Source organism: Rhinopithecus roxellana, chromosome 11, assembly GCF_007565055.1.
Source record: "Rhinopithecus roxellana isolate Shanxi Qingling chromosome 11, ASM756505v1, whole genome shotgun sequence".
In the NCBI taxonomy this organism is placed as follows: domain Eukaryota; kingdom Metazoa; phylum Chordata; class Mammalia; order Primates; family Cercopithecidae; genus Rhinopithecus; species Rhinopithecus roxellana.
In genome coordinates, this window is record NC_044559.1 from 35,220,709 (window position 1) to 35,244,997 (window position 24,289).

General features: G+C 40.0%; 1 protein-coding gene across 2 annotated transcripts in view; it reads left to right on the forward strand.

The window, feature by feature from the left end:
• TDRD1 (tudor domain containing 1) overlaps window positions 1-24,289 on the forward strand; it is a 54,225-nt gene that overhangs the window by 5,568 nt on the left and 24,368 nt on the right. For both annotated transcript variants that reach the window (XM_010363212.2, XM_030941010.1), the window contains exons 2-11: window positions 3,040-3,370; window positions 6,145-6,203; window positions 14,614-14,758; window positions 16,858-16,963; window positions 18,308-18,371; window positions 19,140-19,244; window positions 19,488-19,667; window positions 20,136-20,279; window positions 20,768-20,939; window positions 22,288-22,374. In XM_010363212.2, the coding sequence (XP_010361514.1) occupies window positions 3,046-3,370; window positions 6,145-6,203; window positions 14,614-14,758; window positions 16,858-16,963; window positions 18,308-18,371; window positions 19,140-19,244; window positions 19,488-19,667; window positions 20,136-20,279; window positions 20,768-20,939; window positions 22,288-22,374 (1,387 nt within the window). In that variant the 5' untranslated portion in view covers window positions 3,040-3,045. The remainder of the gene's footprint in view (window positions 1-3,039; window positions 3,371-6,144; window positions 6,204-14,613; window positions 14,759-16,857; window positions 16,964-18,307; window positions 18,372-19,139; window positions 19,245-19,487; window positions 19,668-20,135; window positions 20,280-20,767; window positions 20,940-22,287; window positions 22,375-24,289) is intronic.

The window sequence follows — 24,289 nt, forward strand, 5'->3', positions numbered from 1 at the left end:
GCTATTGCAGGCTGATTCTCTGTGAAGCATAATCTGAGATGGAGATTTGTGTGTATTGTGATGAGTGAATGTGGCCTGTGTGATACTAGTTTTTTTGTATTCGAGATGGATTTTGCAGTCCAGTGTACACTCAGTGTTGAAAAAAAGGAATGTTCTTGGTTGTATTAGTCCCAATTAGGTCAAGTTTGTTAACTCATACAGTCTTTACTACTGCCTGTTTTCTGAGTAGTGGTTGTCTAAGATAGATGCGTCCTAATCATAGTGGATTGAATTTCTTCTCCTTCAGTCAGATTTTTTTTACACACCTCAAAACAACATTATAATGATTCAAAGATTCCTGGCTGCTTTATCTCCTTGGAGTGTTTGTTTTTTGTTTTTGAGACAGAGTCTTATTCTGTCACCCAGGCTGGAGTGCAGTGGCACTGTCTCAGCTCACTGCAACCTCTGGCTCCCAGGTTCAAGCTCTTCTCCTGCCTCAGCCTCCCGAGTAGTTGGGACTACAGATGCTCACCACCATGCCCAGCTAATTTTTGTATTTTTAGTAGCAATAGGGTTTCACCATGTTGGTCAGGCTGGTCTCAAACTCCTGATCTCAAGTAATCCACCCTCCTTGGCCTCCCAAAATGCTGGGATTACAGGCATGAGCCACTGTGCCCAGCCTGTGTTTTCTTAATCAATGTAAAATATCTTCATGTGTCTTAATAGTTTCTATCTTGAGTTTGATTTTATGTGCTACTGATACTAACATTACATCTTTTTTTTCTTCTATTTCGAGGCAGAGTTTGCTCTTGTTGCCCAGGCTGGAGTGCGATGCTGTGATCTTGGTTCACTGCAACCTCCACCTCCCAGGATCAAGCCGTTCTCCTGCCTCAGCCTCCCGAGTAGCTGGGATTACAGGTGTACGCCACTATGCCTGGCTAATTTTTTGTGTTTTTAGTAGGGACAGGATTTTACCATGTTGTCCAGGCTGGTCTTGAACTCCTGATCTCAGGTGATCCACCTGCCTTGGCCTCCCAAAGTGCTTGGATTACAGGCATGAGCAACCGTGCCCGGCCTAACTTTACATCTTTTAGCTGTTTGCATAGAGCATATTTTAGTCCTTTTATTTGGAACCTTACCATATGATTTGGTTATATGTATGCCTTTTGTGCCTAACATTTTACTGAATAATTTTCTTTCTGAGTTTATCTCTTTTTTCTCTCTTAACTAAGACTAACTCATTGGTACTTGGATTACTTGGGCTTGATTCTGTCAACTTATTTGATGTTTTCTGTACTTGAATTTTTTTTTTTTTTCTATTGGATTAAGATTTTCTTCTGTGATTTTAAAGTTACATATCTGTTTCTGTTTGTCTGGCAGTTACTCTAATATTTTAATGCACATTCTTTGTATTTCTTGTACAGAGTCTACACTTTATTCCTCCCCCCACCGCCCGCCCCCCGCCCCCCGCCGCACCACCACCTGATTCCTCTGGAGTTTCTTTTTTTTTTTTCTTTTTTTGAGATGGAGTCTCACTCTGTTGCCCAGGTTGGAGTGCAGTGGCACAATTTCGGCTCACTGCAAGCTCTGCCTCCCGGGTTCATGCCATTCTCCTGCCTCAGCTTCCTGAGTAGCTGGGACTACAGGCGCCTGCCACCACACCTGGCTAATATTTTGTATTTTTTAGTAAAGACAGGGTTTCACTCTGTTAGCCAGGATGATCTCCATCTCTTGACCTGGTGATCCGCCCGCCTCAGCCTCCCAAAGTGCTGAGATTACAGGCGCGAGCCACCGCGCCCGGCCTTTATTTTTCTTTTGTAATTGAACGACAATGCTCTTTTATACACAAAACATTGCAGTTCTCAGCCTGTCCCTTCGATTTAGGCGTGCTTATCCATACAGTTTTACTTCCCCTGGCAGCCGCAGTATCGCCCCCATCGCTACCCATCTGCAGTCAATCTGTTAGGGATCTTCTCAGGGTCAGTCCAATAAGAGTTCCTCACCTTTGTGTGTGCCTGTATATTTTTGTTTTTATTTCATTATCTTGTCTGTATTCTCATTAGATTAGGTTAGGCCTAATTTAAAGTAAGAAATGAGATAAGTTGTAGGACACCAACTGCTATTTATATTTTTCTATTCAAGACCATGTTAAACAACATTTAGATATTACTCATGCTAGTTTCAGCAGTGACATTTTTCCTCCTGCTCAGCTGTTCCGGGAGCAGACAAAGCTATCGGTCACTACTTGAGAAAGAAGAGGTGTTTGTCCCTTTTAATTCTCCTGGGCAGGGCACTTAGCATTCTTTAAGAGTAATAGAAAAACAAGCCAGCATCCTTTCTGGATAGAGGTTTCTCAGAGACACTTCATGACAAATTAAACTTGGAAAGCTTGCAACATTTCCAGTTCACTTTCAGAGAAAGATGCATAGATAGGCCCTTAAAAGCAGTAGGTATAAATTACAATTTGTGGAAGTTCAGCTGGAGATGATAAAAGCAGAGACCTTGGCAAAATGGGAGGAAGGAGGGGTCAGCTGAGATGGATTGTGAAGCCTGCGCAGGATGGTCAGGTAGTGAGTGCGAGGGCATTCTGGGTAGAGCGTTCAGCATGTTCAAGGACTGGATATAGGAGAGGGTAGAGGGATTCTGAGAAGGTAGAAAGGTAGGTGACAACCTGATTTAAACAGACCTCTTCTGTTGCATTTGCTATTAAGGTGTAAGCTTTAGGTTGGGAATATTTCTTTTAAAACATGAAAGACCTTTTCAATTAGTGTTGCCTCAAAAGCTTTTACGAGTAAGGAATGGTGTTGAATGCTGAGATTTACTTTTTTGATTTTTCATGAGTTGGTCTGTTGATTTCTGTGAGAGTTCATACTTACAGAGAATCGGTGTTTTTCTTGTGCCTTGTCGGCCAAGTTTTGATGTCATGGTTATACCTGCTTTGGAATCATTTTATAGGAATTATCTGTTACGTAAATATATTTGGGAGAATTCCTCTGAGCCTTCAGTTCTTCTGAAATTTTGAAATTAAAAGTTGTCTTTTCAATACATTTCTCTCCTTAGGCCTCTATGAGTGTTAAATCGCCATTTAGTATGATGTCAAGAAACAATTTGGAAGTACCTCCTTCTGAGATGACAGAGCCATTTAATTTTGAGAAAAATGAAAACAAGCTTCCACCACATGAGTCTTTAAGAAGTCCTGGAACACTTCCTAACCATCCTAATTTCAGGCTGAAAAGCTCAGAGAATGGAAATAAAAAGAACAATTTTTTGCTTTGTGAGCAAACCAAACAGTATTTGGCTAGTCAGGAAGACAGTTCAGTTTCTTCAAAGCCTAATGGCATCAACGGAGAAGTGGTTGGTTCCAAAGCAGACAGGAAAAAATTGCCAGCAGGTGAGTGAAAACCACAGGCTTCCTACTTCTTGATTCTCGTGGTTTCTGTGACTTACCAGAAGTATATATAACCACACACCAGTGGGCTATTAACAGAACAGGCACATGACTCCCTTACCGTATTTGCATTTAATTATTAATTTAGAAGGAAAAACCAGATACCAAGTGGCTGCCTTTGGCTTCATTAATCTCAGAGAAAATTCCTGGGGAGAGAATGAGTTTTTTCCCCCACAGAGGACTAGGAATGCAGAAAGGAAACACTGTAGCTTTTTTATGGGTGTTCTAAAGATTGACCATATCTTAAAAATACTGTGCAAACTTTATGCATATATCACAAAGATATAGCTAAGATTTTAAATGGTTTCATGTGATTTATCATTCCTTTAGTTCCAATTCTAAAAACCTTTTTTGGCTGGGCGTGGTGGCTCATGCCTGTAATCCTAGCACTTTGGGAGGCCGAGGGGGGCAGATCACGAGGTCAGGAGTTAGAGACCAGCTTGGCCAACATGGTGAAACCCCATCTCTACTAAAAACAACAAAAATTAGCCGGGTATGGTGGCGCAAACCTGTAGTCCCAGCTACTTGAGAGGCTGAGGCAGGAGAATCGCCTGAACTTGGGAGGCAGAGGTTGCAGAGTTGACATCATGCCACTGCACTCCAGCCTGGTGGCAGAGCGATACTCTGTCTCAAAAAAGAAAAAAAAAAAAAAAAAAAAACACCTTTCTAAGGCGGTTAGGACCTGGTAGAATTTAGTTTCTTTGTGAAGGTATATGAGATGTGATCTTTTAACATGGCGATATAATTCTCAGAATGTGCCCTTGGGCCTCTGGGCTTCCGCAAGATGTCAAAACTGTTTTCCTTACATTATTGCCTTTTCTGCTATGCCAGCTTTATACTGATAGTGCAAAAGCAAATTATTAGCTCAGCTTAAGGCAGGAGCGCCAACCTGGGTGAGGGCTCATTGAGTTTTTCATTGTCATGCACTTCCAGTTAAAAGGAAAACCAGAAATGGCAATTTCAGTTAAAAATGCCCTTGATTGAGCAGTAAAAAGTATTCAAGTATTCTGTTAAATCTTGACCATTGTGTGCAGTATTTTTAGTATTTGTGTGATGAAATGGGAATTACTCCTAACTTTTATCTTCTGAAGTAGGAAAAGCATGTGTGCAATTGAGTTGTGAGCTGAAGAGAAACTCTTCTTGGAACATACTTTTTACTTGAAAAGATGACATACTGGTTATTCAGATTTACCTGGCAAGCGTTTTCTCAAAAATTAAAGTGAGCCCTTTACTTCAAGAAAAACAGCTGACAGTATTTTGTCAATGACAAAGTTCAAGCTTTCAAGCAATTTCGGATTTTAGGAAACTTGTGTCTGCCACTTTGAGCTTAAGAACTTCCCAAGACAGACTTTTCTGGTGAGATGCATGGTGATATTAACACACGAATATTAGTATTTTTATTTTTTTGGAGACAGTCTCTGTCACCCAAGCTGAAGTGCAGTGGCACAATCGTGGCTCACTACGGCCTCAAACCCCTGGGCACAAGCGATCCTCCTGCCTCAGCCTCCCAAAACCCTGGGATTATGGGCATGAACCACCACAACAGGCCCTAACTCATGATTTTTTGCTATTGCATAATGAAATATGTCAACATTTGGAAATGCTGTATAACTCAGTGAACCTGTCTTTTCCAAATGACCAGTGCATGATACTGCTGTCATGCATGGGCAGAAATCCAAAGTGTGGGATAAATCAGTGAATTTTAATGTAACAATATGAAAAGTTCCTTAATGTGATTTTAGAGTTCACATTGCTTCTAACCCTGTACCACTTGTTTTGGTGTATTATTAAAGGCAAATATCCACAATTAACAGAGGAGGACATTAAGTATTCCTCCTTCTTGCAAATACCTGTCTCTGGGAGGCCAAACTTTCTTTTTTTCAAATACCAGAAGCAACTTTTCACAGAGTGAAGGCAAAAACTATATATGAATCCAGCCGTCTTCTGTTAAGCCAATCATTAATGATATGCAAAAATGTGTAATCCTTCTATATTTTGTTTTGAAAAATACAGTTTTCAAAAATTGTCAGCATGTAATGCATTTATTTTTAAATGGATATTTAAGTTTAGTTTTAATTTCGAATACAGTAAATATTGATTGAAATAAACCGTGTAAACAAAAGCTCTGCAGGCTCCTCAGTTTTTAAGAGTGCAGAGGGTTTCTGAATCCAGAAAATTTGAGAACTGCTGCCTTAGTGAATGGAGAAAAGTTCACAATGAGAGGAGTACTAGTCAAAATTTTGGACAAGTTCTTTTGTTTATATTTTTATTTTTTTCGAGACAGAGTCTCTCACTCAGCCAAGCTGGAGTGCAGTGGCACTGTCTCAGCTCACTGAAACCTTCACCTTCCAGGTACAAGTGGTTCTCCTACCTCAGCCTCCTAAGTAGTTGGAATTATAAGTGTGTACCACCATGCCCAGCTAATTTTTGTATTGCCCATGTTCATGTTGGCCAGGCTGGTCTTGAACTCCTGAACTCAAGTGATCCACCTCCCTCAGCCTCCCAAAGTGCTGGGATTATAGGGGTGAGCCACTGTGCCTGGCTAAGTCCTTATTTTCTGTTGGGCAAAGTAGGATGTTGCTTAGGTTCTGGTGTAGCTATAAGGTCATTGTGGTATAGCCCTATTACTTGAATATCACCTAATTATACTATTTTTCATTATTAGCAATAAAAAGTATTATTTGGCTTTTGTTTAAAATTGTGTTTTTCCTTCCCAGGAAACTCAGTGTCATCACCAAGTGTAGAAAGTAATTCACCACCCAAAGAAGTGAATACTGTAAGTTACTTTATTGTGTGTTTGCTTGTTTGGGTAAAAGATTCTAAACATGTTTTGGTATTTATTTAATAAAGAAGTGTTCAATTTGTAGGTATCATTCAAGATCAGACATTTTTTATTTAATGTACATTTTTTAAAAAGAAAACTTCCTTAGGTCATTGTAGATTCACATGCAGTTGTAAGAAATAATGGGGATCCTGTGTAGTCTTTTGCCTGTTTCCCCCATGGTAACATGCTGCAGAACTATAGTACAGTATCACAACCGGGTTATTGATACACCATCAAGATATGGAGCATTTCCATCACCACAAGGGTCTCTTATATACCTTGTTGCTTATGTTCTGGTGTAGCCAATCCACTTTTCCTTCTGCCCCTGCCCTCTTAATCCATAGCAGCCACTGATAAGCATATTTCCACAATTTTGTCATTTTTGAGAATATTACATAAAAGGCTACGTACAGACAGTATGTAACCTTTTGGGATTGGCTTTCGTCATTTCACATAATTATCTAGAAATTGATCTAGGTTGTATGCATCAATCATTCGATCCTTTTTATTGCTGAGTAGTAGTCCATGGTATGGACAACTTGTTTAACCATTGAAGGACACCTGGGTTGTTTCTACTTTTTGGCTCTTAAAACTAAAACTCTATATCCATTGATGTACAGAATTTTATGTGAACATGTTTTTAATGCTCCAGGATAAATGTCCAGGGTATAATTTCTGGGTTGATGAGTAGTCCCATACTTTGTTTTATAAAAAACTGCCAAATATTTTCCAGAGTGACGGTATCATTTTACATTCATTCTTACCAAGGGTGTATGAGAGCTTCAGTTTCTCTGCATCCTCATTGGCATTTGGTGATGTCAGTATTTTTATTCTACCCATTTTCATCACAGATGTGTAGTACTATCTCATTGTGGTTTAACTTGCATTTCCCTCATGATTGATGATAAACATCTTTTCATGTGCTTATTTGCCATCTGTACATCTTTAGTGAAATGTTTTCATGTCTTTTATATATTTTCTGAGTTTTTTTTACTGTTTTGAAAGTTCTTTGTAATTTTCAGATATTAGTCATTTGTCAAGTATGTGATTTGCAAATATTTTCTCCTAATCTGTAGCTTGTCTTTTCATCTTAATAAAGTAAGTTTTTCCTTAATGGATTGTTTTTGGTGCTTTTGATACTCTGGATCCTGAAAATGTTCATTTTTTCCCCAAACAATTTGATAGTTTTACTTTTTTTTTTTTTTTTTTTTTTTTTTGAGACGGAGTCTTGCTCTGTCGCCCAGGCTGGAGTGCAGTGGCCGAATCTCAGCTCACTGCAAGCTCCGCCTCCCGGGTTTACGCCATTCTCCTGCCTCAGCCTCCCGAGTGGCCGGGACTACAGGCGCCCGCCACCTCGCCCGGCTAGCCTTCTGTATTTTTTTAGTAGAGACGGGGTTTCACCGTGCTAGCCGGGATGGTCTCGATCTCCTGACCTCATGATCCACCCGTCTCGGCCTCCCAAAGTGCTGGGATTACAGGCTTGAGCCACCGCGCCCGGCAGTTTTACTTTTTTTTTTTAGATGGAGTCTTGCACTGTCACCCAGGCTGGAGTGCAGTGGCATGATCTCGGCTTACTGCAACTTTCACCTCCTGGGTTCACGCCATTCTCCTGCCTCAGCCTCCCAAGTAGTTGGGACTACAGGCGCCTGCCACCGTGTCTGGCTATTGTTTTTTTTTTTTTTTTTTTTTTTTTTTTTTTGTATTTTTAGTAGAGACAGGGTTTCATCATGTTAGCCAGGATGGTGTCGATCTCCTGACCTCATGATCTGCCTGCCTCGGCCTCCCAAAGTGCTGGGATTACAGACGTGAGCCACCGAATAGTTTCACTTCTTACATTTAAGTTTTGATCCATTTTCAGTTAATTTTAAGATTTTAAGTTAAGAAACTTAAGTTGAGGTTTATTTTTGCCTGTGGATGTTCAATTGCTCCAGTGCCATCTGTTGAAAATTCTCTTCACTGAATTGCTTTCACACATTTGCCAAAATTCAGTTGGACATATTTGTGTTGGTCTAGTTGAAGTTATTCATTTTCTGTATATCTATGTGTCTGTCTTTCCAGTACCACACAGTCTTGATTCCTGGAGCTGTGTAATAAATTTTGAAATTGGGAAAAGTGATTACTTCCACTTGATTTATCTTCTTAAAATTTTTTTTTTTAACTATTCTAATTCCTTTGCCTTCCAACATGCAGTTTAGAATAATCTCATCTCTACAAAAAATATTGCTGGGATTGTCATGTGAATTGCATTAAACCTATATATCAGTTGGGGAATTATTGACATTTTTGCTGTGTTGAATCTTCCAATCCATGAACATAGTGTTTCTCCTTTTATGTAGATCTCTGATTTCTTTTCGTTTTGTAGTTTTTAGCTTACAGGTCCTGTGCATGTTTTGCTAGATTTACACTTAAGTATTTGATTTTTTTTTTTTTTTGAGTAATTGTAAATACTGTTGTATTTCTGTCCCCATGTTCATTATCTGGAAATATGATTGGTTTTTTATGTTTATCTTCTGTGATCTTTTTTTTTTTTTTCTTTTTTTTTTTTTGAGATGGAGTTTTGCTCTTGTTGCCCAGGTTGGACTGCTGGGCTGCTATCTTGGCTCACTGCAACCTCTGCCTCCCTGGTTCAAGCAATTCTCCTGCTTCAGCCTCCCAAGTAGCTGCGACTATAGGCATGTGCCCCCACACTTGGCTAATTTTTGTATTTTTTAGTAGAGACGGGATTTCACCATGTTGGTCAGGCTGGTCCCAAACTCCTGACCTCAAGTGATCCACCCGCCTTGGCCTCCCAAAGTGCTTGGGATTACAGGCGTGAGCCACTGGGCCCAGCCATTGAAGTCCTTTTAAGATCCCTTGCAGTTTTCTACATAGCCAATCATATCATCTGCAAATAGGGACAGTTTTATGTTTTCTTTTTCAGTGTATATGCCTTTGATTTCCTTTCTTGCTTTATTGCATTTACTGTAGGAACTTTCTACACGAGGTTTGAATCAGAGTGACAGTGGACACCTTGCCTTGTTTCTAATCTTAGGGAGAAAGCATTCAATCTTTTACCATTAAGTTTAGATGTAGGTTTTTGTAGATGTTCTTTATCAAGCTGATGAAGTTTTCTCTAGTCCTGCTTTTCTGATCCTTTTTATCATGAATAGGTGTTGAATTTTATCAAATGCTTTTTCTGTATTGATTGATATGGTAGTGACTTCTTTTCCTTCAGTGTGTTAATTTGGTAGATTACATTGATATTTTGAGTGGTTAACCAGCCTTGCATTCCTGAAGTGAACTATGCTTGGTCATGGTGTATAATTATTTTTATGTATTGCTGAGTTCTATCTGATAATATTTTAATAAGAATTTTTACATAAGTTTTCATGAGAGATTTTGGTCTGTAATTTTCTTTTATACTGTCTGTGTGGTTTGAGTATCAAGGTAATATTAGTTTCATGAAATGAATTGGGAAGTGTCCCCTCTTCTGTTTGCTGGAAGAGAAATTGTATAGAACTGGTGTTAATTCTTTAAACATTTGGTAGAATTCTCCAATGAAAACCATCTGGACCTGGAGATTTCTTTTGGGGGAGTTTTAAAGGTATGGTTCAGTTTCCTTAATACTGATAATTGAGGTCTATTCAAACTGTTTCATATTATATTTGCGTTTTTTAAGGAATTTGTTCATTTTGTCTACGTTGTCAAATTTATATGTGGAAGTGTCCCCAGTATTTTCGTGTTAGTGGTGTCTGTAGTAATGTTCCCTATTTTATTCCTGATATTGGTAATTTCTTTCTTTCTTGTTTGTCTCGCTACAGGTTTGTGTTTTATTGATCTTTCCAAAGAAATAGGTCTTTGTTTCATTTTATTCCTGTTTTTAAAATGAATTTCTTCTTTATGTTTACTGTCTCTACTGCTTTTGGGCATTTTTTTGGTCATTGTTTGGGGGGGGGGGGTTTGTTTGTCTTTTTGGTGGTTGGTTGGTTTTTTAAGACAAGGTCTCCCTATGTCATCCAGGCTGGAATGTAGTGGCACAATCATAGCTCACTACAGCCTTGTACTCCTGGACTCAAGCAATCCCACTTGCTGAGCCTCCTGGAGTAATTGGGACCACAGGTGTATGCCACCACACCTGGGTATTTTTTTTTTTTTTTTTTTTTTCTGTAGAGATGGGGGTCTTGCTGTGTTGCCAGGCTGATCTTAAACTCCTGGCTTCAAGTGATCCTCCCACCTTGGCTTCCCAAAGCACTGGGATTACAGGCTTGAGTTGCCCTGCCCAGCCCCAGTGTATCTTTTTATTTATCTCGAAACTTCATCTTTAACTCATATTATTTAAAAGTGTGCTTTAGTTTCTGGGTGTTTGAAGATTATTAGTATTTTTTCTGCTACTGATGACTGGTTTGAGTCTATTGTGGTCAGAGAACAGCTTCTGAATCACATCAGTTCTTTTAAGTTTGTTGAGGTTTGTTTTATGGCTCAGGATGTGGTCTTGGTATACATTCTCTTGGCACTTGAAAAGAATGTGCCTTGTCTGTTGGGTCAGACGATCTATAAATATCTAATAGCTCCTGTTGATTGGTGATGTTGAGTTCTATCCTCTTGCTGATTTTATATCTCGTTATGTCAATTGTTGAGAAGGTATTAAAGTCTCTATAATCCTGGGTTGTTTATTTTCAGTTCAGTTAGGCTTTATATTTTGCAGCTGTGGTTCATGCATATTTAGGATTGCCGTGTCTTGTTGGGTTGACTCGTTGTCATCATAATGTCCCTCTCTTTGGTACTTTTCTTTCCCTGTAATGTTTTATCTGATATTAATACAGTCACTCATTTATCTTAACATTTACATATTTTTCCATCTTTTTACTTTCGGTCTATATTGTTATACATAAAATGAGTTTCTTATAGACACCATATATTTGGGTAATGTTTTTTAATTCACTAGGACAGTCTGTCTTTCAGTTGGTATACTTAGACAATTTACATTTGATGTAATTGATACTTGAGAGTTTATGCCATTTGTTTTGTTTTCTGTTCTGTTTATTTTTCCTACCACCTTGTGGGTTACTTGAATACTTTCTATAATTTTGATTTTTATCTGGTGTTTTCAAGAGCGTGTCTTTGTATACCTTTTCCAGTGGTTGCTCTACATACTACATCATGTATACACAACTTATGACAGTTACCATTTTACCAATCTGAGTTTAGTGCAGACACCTTAACCTCCCCGTGCATTTCTTTACCTTCACCCATTTGTCTTACATATTCTATCTCATAGATTTACAACTCCTTCAGACCGTTTATCATGTTTGTTCAAACTCTCAAACATAATTTAGAACACTCAACAGGAGAAAGTCTATTGTACTTATTAATATGTTTCGTTTATCGGGTCTCGAACTACTGAGCTCAGTCCTCCCACCTCGGACTCACAAAGTGCTGGGATTACAGGCATGAGCCACTGAGCCCGGCCTGTTGTTTTTCTTCTCTATTTCAGTGTTCCTGCCTTTATCATTTCTTTTCTCTTTAGAGAACTTCCTTAAGCCATTCTTTTAGGATAAAGCTGCTGGTAACAAATTCTCTTAATTTTCTTTCATCTGAAAAGTCTTGATTTCCCATTCATTCCTAAAGGATATTTTCCTTGGATAAGTTTCTCAGATAAGTTTTCTTTCAGAACTTGAAAAATGTTTTGTCACTTTCTTCTGGCCTCCATGGTCTCTAATGAGAAATCTGTCTTTTTAAAGACGCCTTACTGCCATGTCGCTCTTTGGGTCTCCAGGTTCCTAGTCAGCCCACCTCCTCCTTTCTTACTTTCAGAGTCATCTTATGTTTGTTTTATATATAAGTTCAGGGTTTTAGTTTACCTTAATAGAATGAATTTTTAAAAATCCCCTCCCCCCCGCCTTCCAGGTAAGGGATTCTTTTCCTCTTTCTGCTTTCAAGCTTGTAATTTTCAGAATTTTAAGATGTGTCTTGGTGTTTAGTCTCAGTTTACTCTGGGGCTCACTCAGCCTCTTAAATTAGTAAATTTATATCTTCTGCCAAATTTGGAAGTTTCTGGCAGTCTTTTTTTTTTTTTTTTTTTTTTTTGAAACAGTGTTTGACTCTTGTCGCCTGGGCTGGAGTGCAGTGGCGTGATCTCAGCTTACTGCAACCTTCGCTTCCTGGGTTCAAACAATTCTCCTGTCTCAGCCTCCCAAGTAGCTGGGATTACAGACGGCCTCCACCACACCCAGCTAATTTTTGTATTTTTAGAAGAGATGGCGTTTCGCCATGTTGGCCAGGCTGGTCTCGAACTCCTGACCTCAGGTGATCCCACCAGCCTCAACCTCCCAAAGTGCTGGGATTACAGGCGTGCACCACCATGCCCGGCCTCAGCAGTCATTTTTTGAATACTTCTCAGCCCTACTTTCTCTCTCCTTTCTGAAGACACAAATGCTAGATCTTTTGTTATAGTCTCACAGGTCCCTGAGACTATTCGTTTATTACTTCATTTTCATTCTGTTGTTCAGATCAGGTGTTTCTGTGGTTCTGTCTTCAAGTTCACTGATTGTTGCCTCTTTTCCCTCCATTATGCTAGTGAGCCTGCTATTGTGTTTTGTATTTTGGTTATACTTTTCAGTTTTAAAATACCCATTTGGTTCTTTATATCTTTTATTTCTTTAGGGAGACTCTATTCATTTGTTTCAAGCCTATTCGTAATTGCTTGTTAACGTATTGATGACTACCTTAAAATCTTTATAGATAAATGTTTTTGTCATGTTGATGTTGGGTGCTTGATTTTTTTTTTTTATTCCAGCATTCATTTGTGATCTTCCTGATTCTTGGTGCAGTGAGTTATTGTCTATTGAATTCTATTGAAACTGGGATATCTTGGGTATTATGAGACTTTTTTTTCTTGATTCAGAATCTCACTCTGTTGCCCAGGCTGGAGTACAGTGGCATGATCTTAGCTCACTGCAGCCGCCACCTCCTGGGTTCAAGCGATCATCGTGCCTCAGCTTCCTGAGTAGCGGGGATTATGGGCATGTGCCACCATGCCTGTCTGATTTTTGTATTTTTTAGTAGCAATGGGGTTTCGCCATATTGGCCAGGCTGATCTTGAACTCATGGCCTGATCTGAACTCGTCTGCACACCTCAGCCTCCCAAAGTGCTGGGTTTACAGGCGTGACCTACCACACCCGGCCTCTATCTTATTTAAACTTCCTGTCTTAGCTGGCTTCCTCCGACACTGCTCTGGCTGCTGGTTTGTTACTGCCAGGTTGCGGGTATATGTCCAGGTTCCCTACTCGGCCTCTGATATTCAACTGGGGAGCTCTTTCTTTTGGGTGAGGATGGGAGTTCCAGCTTCACAGGAGGCCTCAAATGATTGCTTTCTGGCTGACAGTGGTGAGTGCCTCATTACAGCTCCCCATCTGGTCTCTAGTGACACGCGTGGAGAGAGGGCCGACTGAAAGAGACGGTGTTAGGAGGGACTAGTTTGTATTGAATTGTGGTGGAAAGTTCGGACTCTCCACTAGGCCTTTCCTGACACCACGTTGGTGGGCATGGGGGCACCTCGTTGCTGCCAGGTGGAAATCCAGGTTCGCCATGTGGTCTCCATAGGCAGGGATGTCATCCTTCCGCTTCGGGGATGAAGTGCTGGCACCCTATTCTGTTGGCCTTCTCTGATACCATACTTGTGAGCAGGTTGGGGCACCTCATTGTAGCCTGGTGAGGGTGGAAATCTTGGCCCCACACTCTCCCTCTGTGGGTGGGAGTGGGGCCACAGTTTTGTCTGTGGTGTTTGGAGTAGAGCAGTTAATGTTAAGTTTTCTGTCTTTCTGGTCTGCCTTTTTTTCCTAGTCCTTTGGCTAGACAGAGCAGGTTTTTAAAATAATGAGGGTCTCACTATGTTGGCCAGGCTGGAGTGCAGTGGCCATTCACAGGCACTATCGTAGCTTGCTACAACCTTGAGCTCCTGGGCTCCACTGTTCCTCCTGCCTCAGCCTCGGAAGTAGCTGGGACTGCAGGTGCCCGCCACCACACCCAGCTAGAGAGTCGGGCTTTTCTTGTTGGAGTTTTTATCATCTCTGCCTTCTGGTGTTTCTGAGTTGCTGGCTTCTCCAGCACCCAGTCTGGTATATATGAGGCAAAAAGAGAACCCAGACACCTTACTGCCATGTCGTTCTTTGGGTCTCCAGGTTGCCAGTCAGCCCACCTCCTCCTCTCCCACTTTCACAGTCACCTTATGTTTGTTTTATATATAAGTTCAGAATTTTAGTTTACCTTAATAGAAGGAATAAGGAAAAGTACATCTACTTGATCTTATCTAGTCCCAAATCTAATATTTAAATGGAAAAGTTATTGCCAAATTCTAACATTGCTCTTCTCTGTTCTTAATAGAAGCCTGGAAATAATGTGCGTCCTGCAAAATCAAAAAAACTAAACAAGTTGGTCGAGAATTCCTTGTCCATAAGTAATCCAGGGCTCTTTACCTCCTCAGGACCTCCTCTTCGGTCCACAACTTGCCATCGCTGTGGCCTGTTTGGTAAGCATATTGTTCTTAGGTGTCTGAATTCTTCTACATATTTGAAAATCATTTTTATTGTGGCAGATGATAAACATTAAGTGTGGTTAGAACAGTGTCCCCATGCCACACATCCATCTCAGCCTCAGCCACTGTCAGCATCCTGCCGTTCCTCTTCACCCATCCCTTCCCATTCTTCCTGCTTCCTCAGTGGACGTTTTCCTCAGTTTTTTTTAGGGGAAGCTCACATGCATTGAAATGCACAGACTTACATCCTTGTCATAATATAGGATGTTTCTGTCTCCTCAGGAAGTTTTCTCATGTCCCATCCCGGTCCCTACTTCTGAGAAGCAACCATTGGTTTTCTAATCATGAATTAATTTTGCCTGTCATAGAATTTCGCTTAAGTGGAATCACACAGCATGGACTCTTTAGTATCAAGGTTATTTCATATACAATAATACTTTTGAGGTTAATCCATGCTGTTGCACGCACCATTATTTTTTGTTTATTGCTGACTAGTATCATTGTATGGTTATACCATGGTTGAACTGTTCTCCTATTGATGAACGTTTTGGCTGTGTCCAGCTTTTGCCTGTTAGGAATAGAGCTCTCTCAACGTTTTTGTACAAATGTTTGTGTGGACATAACGTTTTCATTTATTGTGGGTGCACAGGTAGACACAGAATGGCTGAGTCAAAGGGTAGGTGTATGTTTAACTGTTTAAGAAGCTACCAAACCATTTCCAAGGTATTGTCCCATTTTCTATTCCCCCTGGGAGGGAGTTCTGGTTATTCCACATCCTCGTCCACGTTTGGTGTTTGTGTTTTTATAACCCTTTTCGTGGATAAGTTGGAATTGTCATATGCCTCTTGAGTTATAATTTTTCAGTACATAAGTCTTACTTGCATGGCATTTACCAGTTTACAGTTAAATTTGCAGTGCTCTCGTGATCAGTGATCTTGAGCAGTTTTTTTCTGTTTATTACTGGCTATTTGGATATGTAACTTTTTTTTTTTTAAGTTTTAGTGTGGAAGCATTTGAGGCCAGACTGGGTTGGTGGTTACTTCTTTGTGGGTTTTTTTTTGTTGTTTTTGTTTTTTAGATAACCTGTTTCTTTAGCATGAACACTGATAGGGTTTTTAAAAAAAATTCTTTGTTTCAAAATCTCCCTGGGTTTTTCTAGATGTGATTCTCATTGTTTTTTGTTGTTTTTCTCATGATACGCAGCCATTTCAGTCACTTGTACAAGTCTGTTTTCACTACAGGAAAGTTTTGTTTACTTTGCTTGATCTTGCCTCACTGTAACCTCTGCCTCCTGGGTTCAAGTGATTCTCCTGCCTCAGCCTCCCAAGTACAGGTGTGCACCACCACACCTGGCTTATTTTTTTTTAATTTCTGTAGAGACGGGATTTCACCATTGTTGGCCAGGCTGGTCTCAAACTCCTGACCTCAAGTAATCCCCCCACCTTGATCTCCCAAAGTGCTGGGATTACAGGCGTGAGCCATTGCACGTTTTGCACCATTGCTTGCTGCTTTCTTTTCTTTTCTTTCTTTTTTTTTTTAAAGACTAGAGTCTCGCTCTGTTACCACGCAGGCTGGAGTACAGTGGTATAATCTCAGCTCACTGCAACCTCTGCCTCCTGGGTTCGAGAGGTTCTTCTGCCTCAGCCTCCCCAATAGCTGGGATTACAAGTGCCTCCACCGTGCCCGGCTAATTTTTGTATTTTCAGTAGAGACGGGGGTTTCACCATGTTGGTCATTCTGGTCTCGAACTCCTGACCTCAAGTGATCTGCCTGCCTCGGCCTCCCAAAGTGCTGGGATTACAGGCGTGAGCCACTGCACCTGGCTGCTTGCTGCTTTTATAACATGTATTCTGAGGTCTATTTTTAGGAAACTCAGTTATATGTCCCAGTCTGATCTCCCTTTTTTAAATCTTTGTAGGCCTTTTTTCTCTGTATTCTGAGAGTTTAAAAGTATAATCTGAATACTTAATCCTAAATAGCACAATTCTCTTCAGATAGTCTTCTTGCCATGGTTAATAGAGTATTTGATCAAGTGTGGACCTTGAGAATGTCTTGATCTTCATCTGAACTATTTTGTGGGTGATGTTCTCTAGGATCGCTGAGGTGCTCTCAGTGCAAGCAGACCTACTATTGTTCCACAGCATGTCAGAGAAGAGACTGGTCTGCACACAGCATCGTGTGCAAGCCTGTTCAGCCAAAGTAAGGATTTATGGTCTTTTTATTCATTATGGATTATGTATAAGGTCTTTTTCTGATACAATAAGCATCCAATAGTTCAGCAGACCACAACCAAGTAGAAGTTACTTTTTTTTTTTTTTTTTTTTTTTTTTTTTTTTTTTTTTTGAGGCGGAGTCTCGCTCTGTCGCCCGGACTGGAGTGCAGTGGCCGGATCTCAGCTCACTGCAAGCTCCGCCTCCCGGGTTTACGCCATTCTCCTGCCTCAGCCTCCCGAGTAGCTGGGACTACAGGCGCCCGCCACCTCGCCCGGCTAGTTTTTGTATTTTTAGTAGAGACGGGGTTTCACTGTGTTAGCCAGGATGGTCTCGATCTCCTGACCTCGTGATCCGCCCGTCTCGGCCTCCCAAAGTGCTGGGATTACAGGCTTGAGCCACCGCGCCCGGCCCTTTTTTTTAAGCTCTATAATGAAGTGTACAAATCTGAAGTGAACAGCTCTGTGAACTTAATTTTCATGTGTATTGTTTTACTGGGTAGTACATGTGAAGATTTATAACCTTGAAAGAGTTTTTCTTTAATGTTTAGAGCTTTAGAATGCCTTATTTTCATCATGTGTACTTTCCTGGATCTTAGTAAGTTTAGAACTCTTAACTGCCTCTTGAGTTGTGTTTTTATTTGTAAATACATAAATTGTACTTACATGGCATTTACCAGTTTTACAAAACAGTTTAACATATGACCTCAAAATTCTGTGTAAGTAATGTAGGGAATTACCTCTTTCTTTTTTTTTTTTTTTTTTTTTTGAGACAGAGTCTTGCTCTGTTGCCCAGGCTGTAGTGCAGTGGGGCGATGTCGGCTCACTGCAAGCTCAGCCTCCTGGGTTCACGCCATTCTCCTGCCTCAGCCTCCCGTGTAGCTGGGACTACAGGCACCCGCCACCGTGCCCGGCTAATTTTTTGTATTTTTAGTAGAGATGGGGTTTCACCATGTTAGCCAGGATGGTCTCGATCCTGGTGATCCACCCACCTCAGCCTCCCAGAGTGCTGGGATTACAGGCGTGAGCCACCACACCCAGCCGGGAATTATCTCCATTTTACAGATAAGAAAACTGAGGCTTGAAGATACTCTCTCACTCTCAGTCTCTGTCTGATTAGGTGGCTTTTGGAAGAAGCACACCTATGCACACACAGGGTGTGGACCACTGTATAGCCAGCAGTGGGGAGTCTGACGTTACCACTGTGATTCTGGAAGAAGCTGTTTTGCTCTTTCAGGATTTTGTTCGTTGAGAATTTACCGTAATTGTGATTGATAGCCCCTATGTTAATTGCCTGTATAGTATAAATATTGTAATCTGTTGCTTTATTGCAGTTTCCACAAACTTGAAGATAATAAATCATCTATTGAAACAAAGGATGTGGAGGTAAACAATAAGGTATGGTATACTTTGTCTTTAAATTTTGAATGACTCCTCTTTATTGAGTTAAGAGGATGTGAGATAGTTTGGGCTTATTTCTGCATTTTATCAATATTTAAAAGTAAGTTTCCTATTTAAATATGTACACCATAGTGATACAATCAGGGGTTTTTGAAAATTACTTAATCTTTTTCTCAAAAAGGATGTGGTAGTATCTCAGTGTAAAATCATGTGGATTAAAGAGTCTCTTTAGCCTCTGCGGGCACAGGTTTTAGCTTTATGTGCTGTACTCTAATAGGGCCTGGTTATCTAAGGAGGCTTTCTGATAGCAGTTCCTCATTTAGACAACAACATGGGCTGAATTATTTGTAATCTGAAAAACATCTGTCACGTCCAACTCATATTTATGAATAATTTTTAGCTTTCTTTAGCTGCTTCTAGCATCTACTTTAAAAAAGGTGACTTCAAGTATTCATTCTTACAGAAAGCATTAACAAGTGCAGATTTAAAATAATAACCTCTACCACCACCACTTTCATTTTCTAAAAATAAAGTCATCCTTCTCTTCACCCGCATGGCCTTATTCTTGGGTTATCCCCAGTGCTGTGCACACTGCCTGTGGACAGTGGGTTTCAGTGACTCTTGGAGGCCTTCCCTATTTCTATGTTCTTTTATTCAAGCCGAAGAGTCAGGATATTGTGGTTGCGGTTCCGGCGTGTAGTGGCCATAGAATCATTGAAACATGTGCTTTTAAGTAACTCGCTTCTGTGGTATTTTTCAAACCAGAGTGACTGTCCACTTGGAGTTACTAAGGAAATAGCCATTTGGGCTGAGAGAATAATGTTTTCTGATTTGAGAAGTCTACAACTCCAGAAAACCATGGAAATAAAGGTATTTGTTATTCTTCAATCTCCATAGACAGAGATCCAGAGAACTGTATTTGTTCTCTTGTTTCCTGCTTTTGAGTTCATGTGGTAGCTACAAAACATATCTGATTAAACTAATAAACATCGCAAAAACTATCTACAATGCTGTTTGTATCTCAGTTACAAAGCTTGAAGAAATTGATGTTTCCTTTTGTGCCTTAGGAATTATTCCTTTTTTTTTTTTTTTTTTTTTTTTTATCTTTGAAAGGGTACAGTTACCGAATTCAAACACCCAGGGGACTTCTATGTGCAGTTATATTCTTCAGAAGTTTTAGAATACATGAAACAACTCTCTGCCAGCTTAAAAGAAACATATGCAAATATGAATGAAAAAGACTATATTCCTGTTAAGGGGGAAGTTTGTATTGCCAAGTACACTGTTGATCAGGTAATCCGTAATGAAATGAATTATTTAAAACGTTTGAGCTAACTTTGGTAGTATGAACTGAACACCAGAGCTTTTAATGATGCATGGCAAGGCTTAAAGCCAGCCTCTGATCACACTTCTGTTCCTCTTCAGTATCCCATGCCCTGTTCAGCTTGCTTCCTCTCTGTCTTACCCCTCTCCAACTCTGTTGACGGGTTCCTGAATTGCTGGTTGTAGCCGAATGGCTGGCTAGTCTTAGAGCTTGTGTTTTATTTGTGTAGCTGAGGCATTAGTGTGTGATAGTCTCATGGGACAGAAATAGCTTTGGAATAGTTGTGTATATTATTAATAACATGTCCTACTAGACAATTTTAGGGATTTCTTAGCAAGATTCTTAGAAAATTAAGTTGACTTTTTGCATGTTCTATAGATCGATTGAGGGTTTTTAAAATCTAAGATGGTGAAATGCTGTTTATATTTCACTTTCAGACCTGGAACAGAGTGATCATACAAAACGTTGATGTGCAGCAAAAGAAGGCACATGTCTTATATGTTGATTATGGAACTGAAGAAATAATTCCATTAAACAGAATTTACCACCTCAACAGGAACATTGACTTGTTTCCTCCTTGTGTGAGTCTTTTTTACTTTCTAGATGTTTAATAGTGTCCCAAAGGAGCTGTTTTCAATGTTTTGATGGGCACAGTGTTTGTTCTGTGTTATTGTACCTGTACTATGTAAATGAACACTCATTGGCTATCTTGACCTTATTTAAGTACTGCCCAAGGTGAGAAACTAACATTTTTAGGCACATCTTTTCAATTTGCTCCTCAAAATAATAATTTCTGTGTTTATTATAGTATCTGAAAGTGGTCTTAATTTATGTGTAATTGAAGGATAATTATTCTTTCACGAAGTTTCAAGTTTCAAGTACCAAAAGTAAGCATTATGAATACAGTACTAGCAGAGGCTAATAATAATTATACATAAAATTGTCTGATTAGTACTTGAAGATTTGTGATAAGTTTTCAGCATGAGATAAATTCTTTTTTATACAAATAATTAGAAAAAATCATTTTTAAATGGCAATTTTTGTAAGTAACCTGCATAAAAATTTTCAGGCCATAAAGTGCTTTGTAGCCAATGTTATCCCAGCAGAAGGGAATTGGAGCAATGATTGTATCAAAGCTACTAAACCACTGTTAATGGAGCAGTACTGCTCCATAAAGATTGTCGACATCTTGGAAGAGGAAGTGGTTACCTTTGCTGTAGAAGTTGAGCTGCCAAATTCAGGTAAGATCTTTTTAAATTGAGTACTTAATAGGATATGTAGTTTCCACCTATTACTCAGAAGAAACGGAAACATGAAGTGAGGCCAGGTAAACTGCCCTCTGGAGTCAGATTGTGACTGAACCCATTCTTGAAATTGGCAGTTTGTCAAAGACGTGGCACAAATTCATAGAATTAGGTGGCTGGCTAGATTTAGACTTCATGTGAGCATAACTATTATCCCTTTAATAGAGCCATTATAATATCTACTCCTGAATGTTGGCCCCTTTATTGAGAAAATTCCTGAAGTTCTCCGAATTCATTCGTCCTTATCAGTGCTTGTTCTTGGAGTAACCTTCACCGAACTGCATTTGGCTAGTACGTAGTAGCTAAGCTGTGGAAATGGAAATGCTTTAGAATTCTCTTCTTCCCTTCTGGCCTTTCACCTGTTTGATAAATGACTTCTCGCAGTGTGATGGGTGCCTCCCAGTTTCCAGGGTATCACCCCTCTGCTTTCAGAGATCTGGCATCATGGCTGAATTGGTAGAAAATCAACTAATCTCTTGTGAAATTAAGTAAAAAACCTGTTGTTTGCTATGTTTCATGTTATGATTTCAGCTTTTGGATATTATTTCAGGGAACTTGAAGTTTGGGTCCATGCTGACCCTTGTTTCAGCCATACTTATGTCTTAAATTTATTTCCCATAAACAGTGGTCATTCTAAGCATATTCATGAGGTGGTAAATGAATCTTTCGTGTTCTTCAGGATTTCAAAGTGAAACCTTTTCGTTAAAATTTCTGTCAAATAGAGGGTAGAAGACTGGTTACCAGAGGCCAGGAAGGGTAGTCGAGGGCTGGGAGTAGGTGGGGATGGTTAATGGGTACAAAAAAAAAAAAAGTAGTTAAAAAGACTGTATAAGACCTACTGTTTGGTAGCACAATAGGGTGACTGTAGTCAATAATAATTGTACGTGTTAAAGTAACTTAGACTGTAATTGGATGGTTTGTTACTCAAAGGATGCTTGAGAGGATGGTCACCTTCTCCTCTGTGGTGTGTTTACTTCACATGGCATGCCTGTGCCAGAACATCTCATGTAACCTATAAATATGCACACCTACTGTGTACCCACAAAAATTTTAAAAATTAGATTTCAGAGAAAAAATTCTGTCAAGTGACTATGGTAATTTTGCCTCAGTTTTTTAAGCTGGGCATTACCATAGCTTGCCCATAGGAATTGAACTGGCAAAACATGTCAGCCTATTAATAGCTATGAACGTGAGTCATATGATTGACTTGTTTCTTCTTTATGCTTTTCCCATAATTCTTTGTATAGTTTCTCAATGGAAGCATATTTTCTTAATCACTTTTTAGGAAAACTTTTAGACCATGTACTTATAGAAATGGGATATGGCTTGAAACCCAACGGACAAGATTCTAAGAAGGAAAACGCAGATCAAAGTGAGTATAGATTGATATTGAGCAGTATAGAAGTTTCAGTTATTGAAACCGTCTAGCTGTTAAACAAAGGCACAACTTTATCCCTGTTAAGACTTGTTAACGATGAACATTCTATGAAAGATTTAAATATGCTGTTTTGTATTTAGTATCTCATTTCTAATCTCAATCTTTCCTGCCTGTTCTCCTCCTCTGTCTGTTCTGCACACGAATCCTTAACATGGTAATCATCAGAGATTGACATACTAAATATTATAACACTTGAGAGTAAGGGCTTTTTGTTTTTTTTTTTTTTTTTTTGAGATGGAGTTTCACTCTTGTCCAGGCTGGAGTGCAGTGGCATGGTCTCAGCTCACTGTAACCTCCACCTCCCTGGTTCAAGTGATTCTCCTGCCTCAGCCTCTGGAGGAGATGGGATTACAGACAGGCGCCTACCACCACGCCCAGCTAATTTTTTGTATTTTCAGTAGAGACAGGGTTTCACCATGTTGGCCAGGCTGGTCTTGAACTCCTGACCTTAGAGCAGTTCATATGCCTCAGCCTCCCAAAGTGCTGGGATTACAGGTGTGAGCCACCACTCCCTTCCAAGTTAGGGCTTTTTAGCTCACATTTTCTTAGTTTGTTTTTCTTCCTTCTTGGGTATTCCGCCAGTAATTAATAGGGCTGTAAAATTCTTTTCCAGCAGGACGGTGTTTCTGATGGTTTTTTACTTCTGTAAAAACTTGTGTGTGAGGCTTATTTAGATTAACAAGAGAACCAAGAAATTTTGCTTTTAGTATTTTATTTCCTCATTGCCTAGTCACCTGTGTTAGTATTGTCTTTTTGATCCTTTGCTCCTGTACTGAGTGCTTTAGGAGTAGATACAATTCATTGACTCTTGCTCATTCATTCAGAGGTGATTGCTAGATTGACAGTGCCATGGTTGGACACATCCTATCACATGAGCACACTTGAATCATCCTTGAATCTCCCTCCTCCTTACCTCCCATCCTTTGCCCTGATTGGTTGCCAAGTCTTTATTGATTCTTCTTCCCAAGTATCCCTTGCATATGTCTTTTTTTATTTCTCCACTACCATTTTCTTAGCTCAGGAATCCTCATCATTCATGGACAGTTGAAACAAGTTTCCAATGTCATAGTTTATCTCCCTATCTCTATTCTTAGAGTACTTGCCTATGTGATATGCCTGATACACAAATCTTGGTGGAGCAGCTCTGATGAAAAGTTTTCAGTTCCTTGTCATTTGGTGGAGGAAACCAGAAGAGTTAGTGGTCTTGCGGTAGTCATGGTTGAAACCGTAAGTTCTGGTGCAATAGAGTGAGGAAGAATAATGAGGAAGAGGAAGCTGGGGCCACCTGCAACGTGGAGTGAGGAGCTGTAATAGGAAAGGTGGGGACAGAATGGGAAAAACCTTGCCAGAGCAACAGAGAGTAAATGCTTCCAGGAGGGGGAGTCATCAGTAATATCAGATGCTATGAAGGTGTCCAGTGGAAGGAACAAGAAATCCACTGAGCAGTATCTTCTTCACTAAGGCACTATGAAGGTACCTTCATGAAGGCTAAGACCAGTACAGACAAGCAGAAGAAATTATGTGGGATAGAGAAATTAGGTGTGATAGAGAAAGTGCAGGGTGCAACGGAAGCAGGTGGGAGGGTACCTAAGACTTGGAATGAAGCCATCTGAAAGTGATGCCACACGGAGCAGGAAATAACCAGGTGCTGCAGGTGGGGAGTATGTTGCACGAAAAGGAACATGTGTTAAGGCCTAGAGATGGGAAAAAGCATGATCAGGCCTGAGAAACTGAAAAATAAGTACAGCTAGATTTGACCACTGGTGAAGAGGTGTATGTAGGATGGGGAAAGTATAGGTTGAGAGGTAAGCTAGAGCAGATCATTAAAGGTCGCAGGAGCTATGTTAAG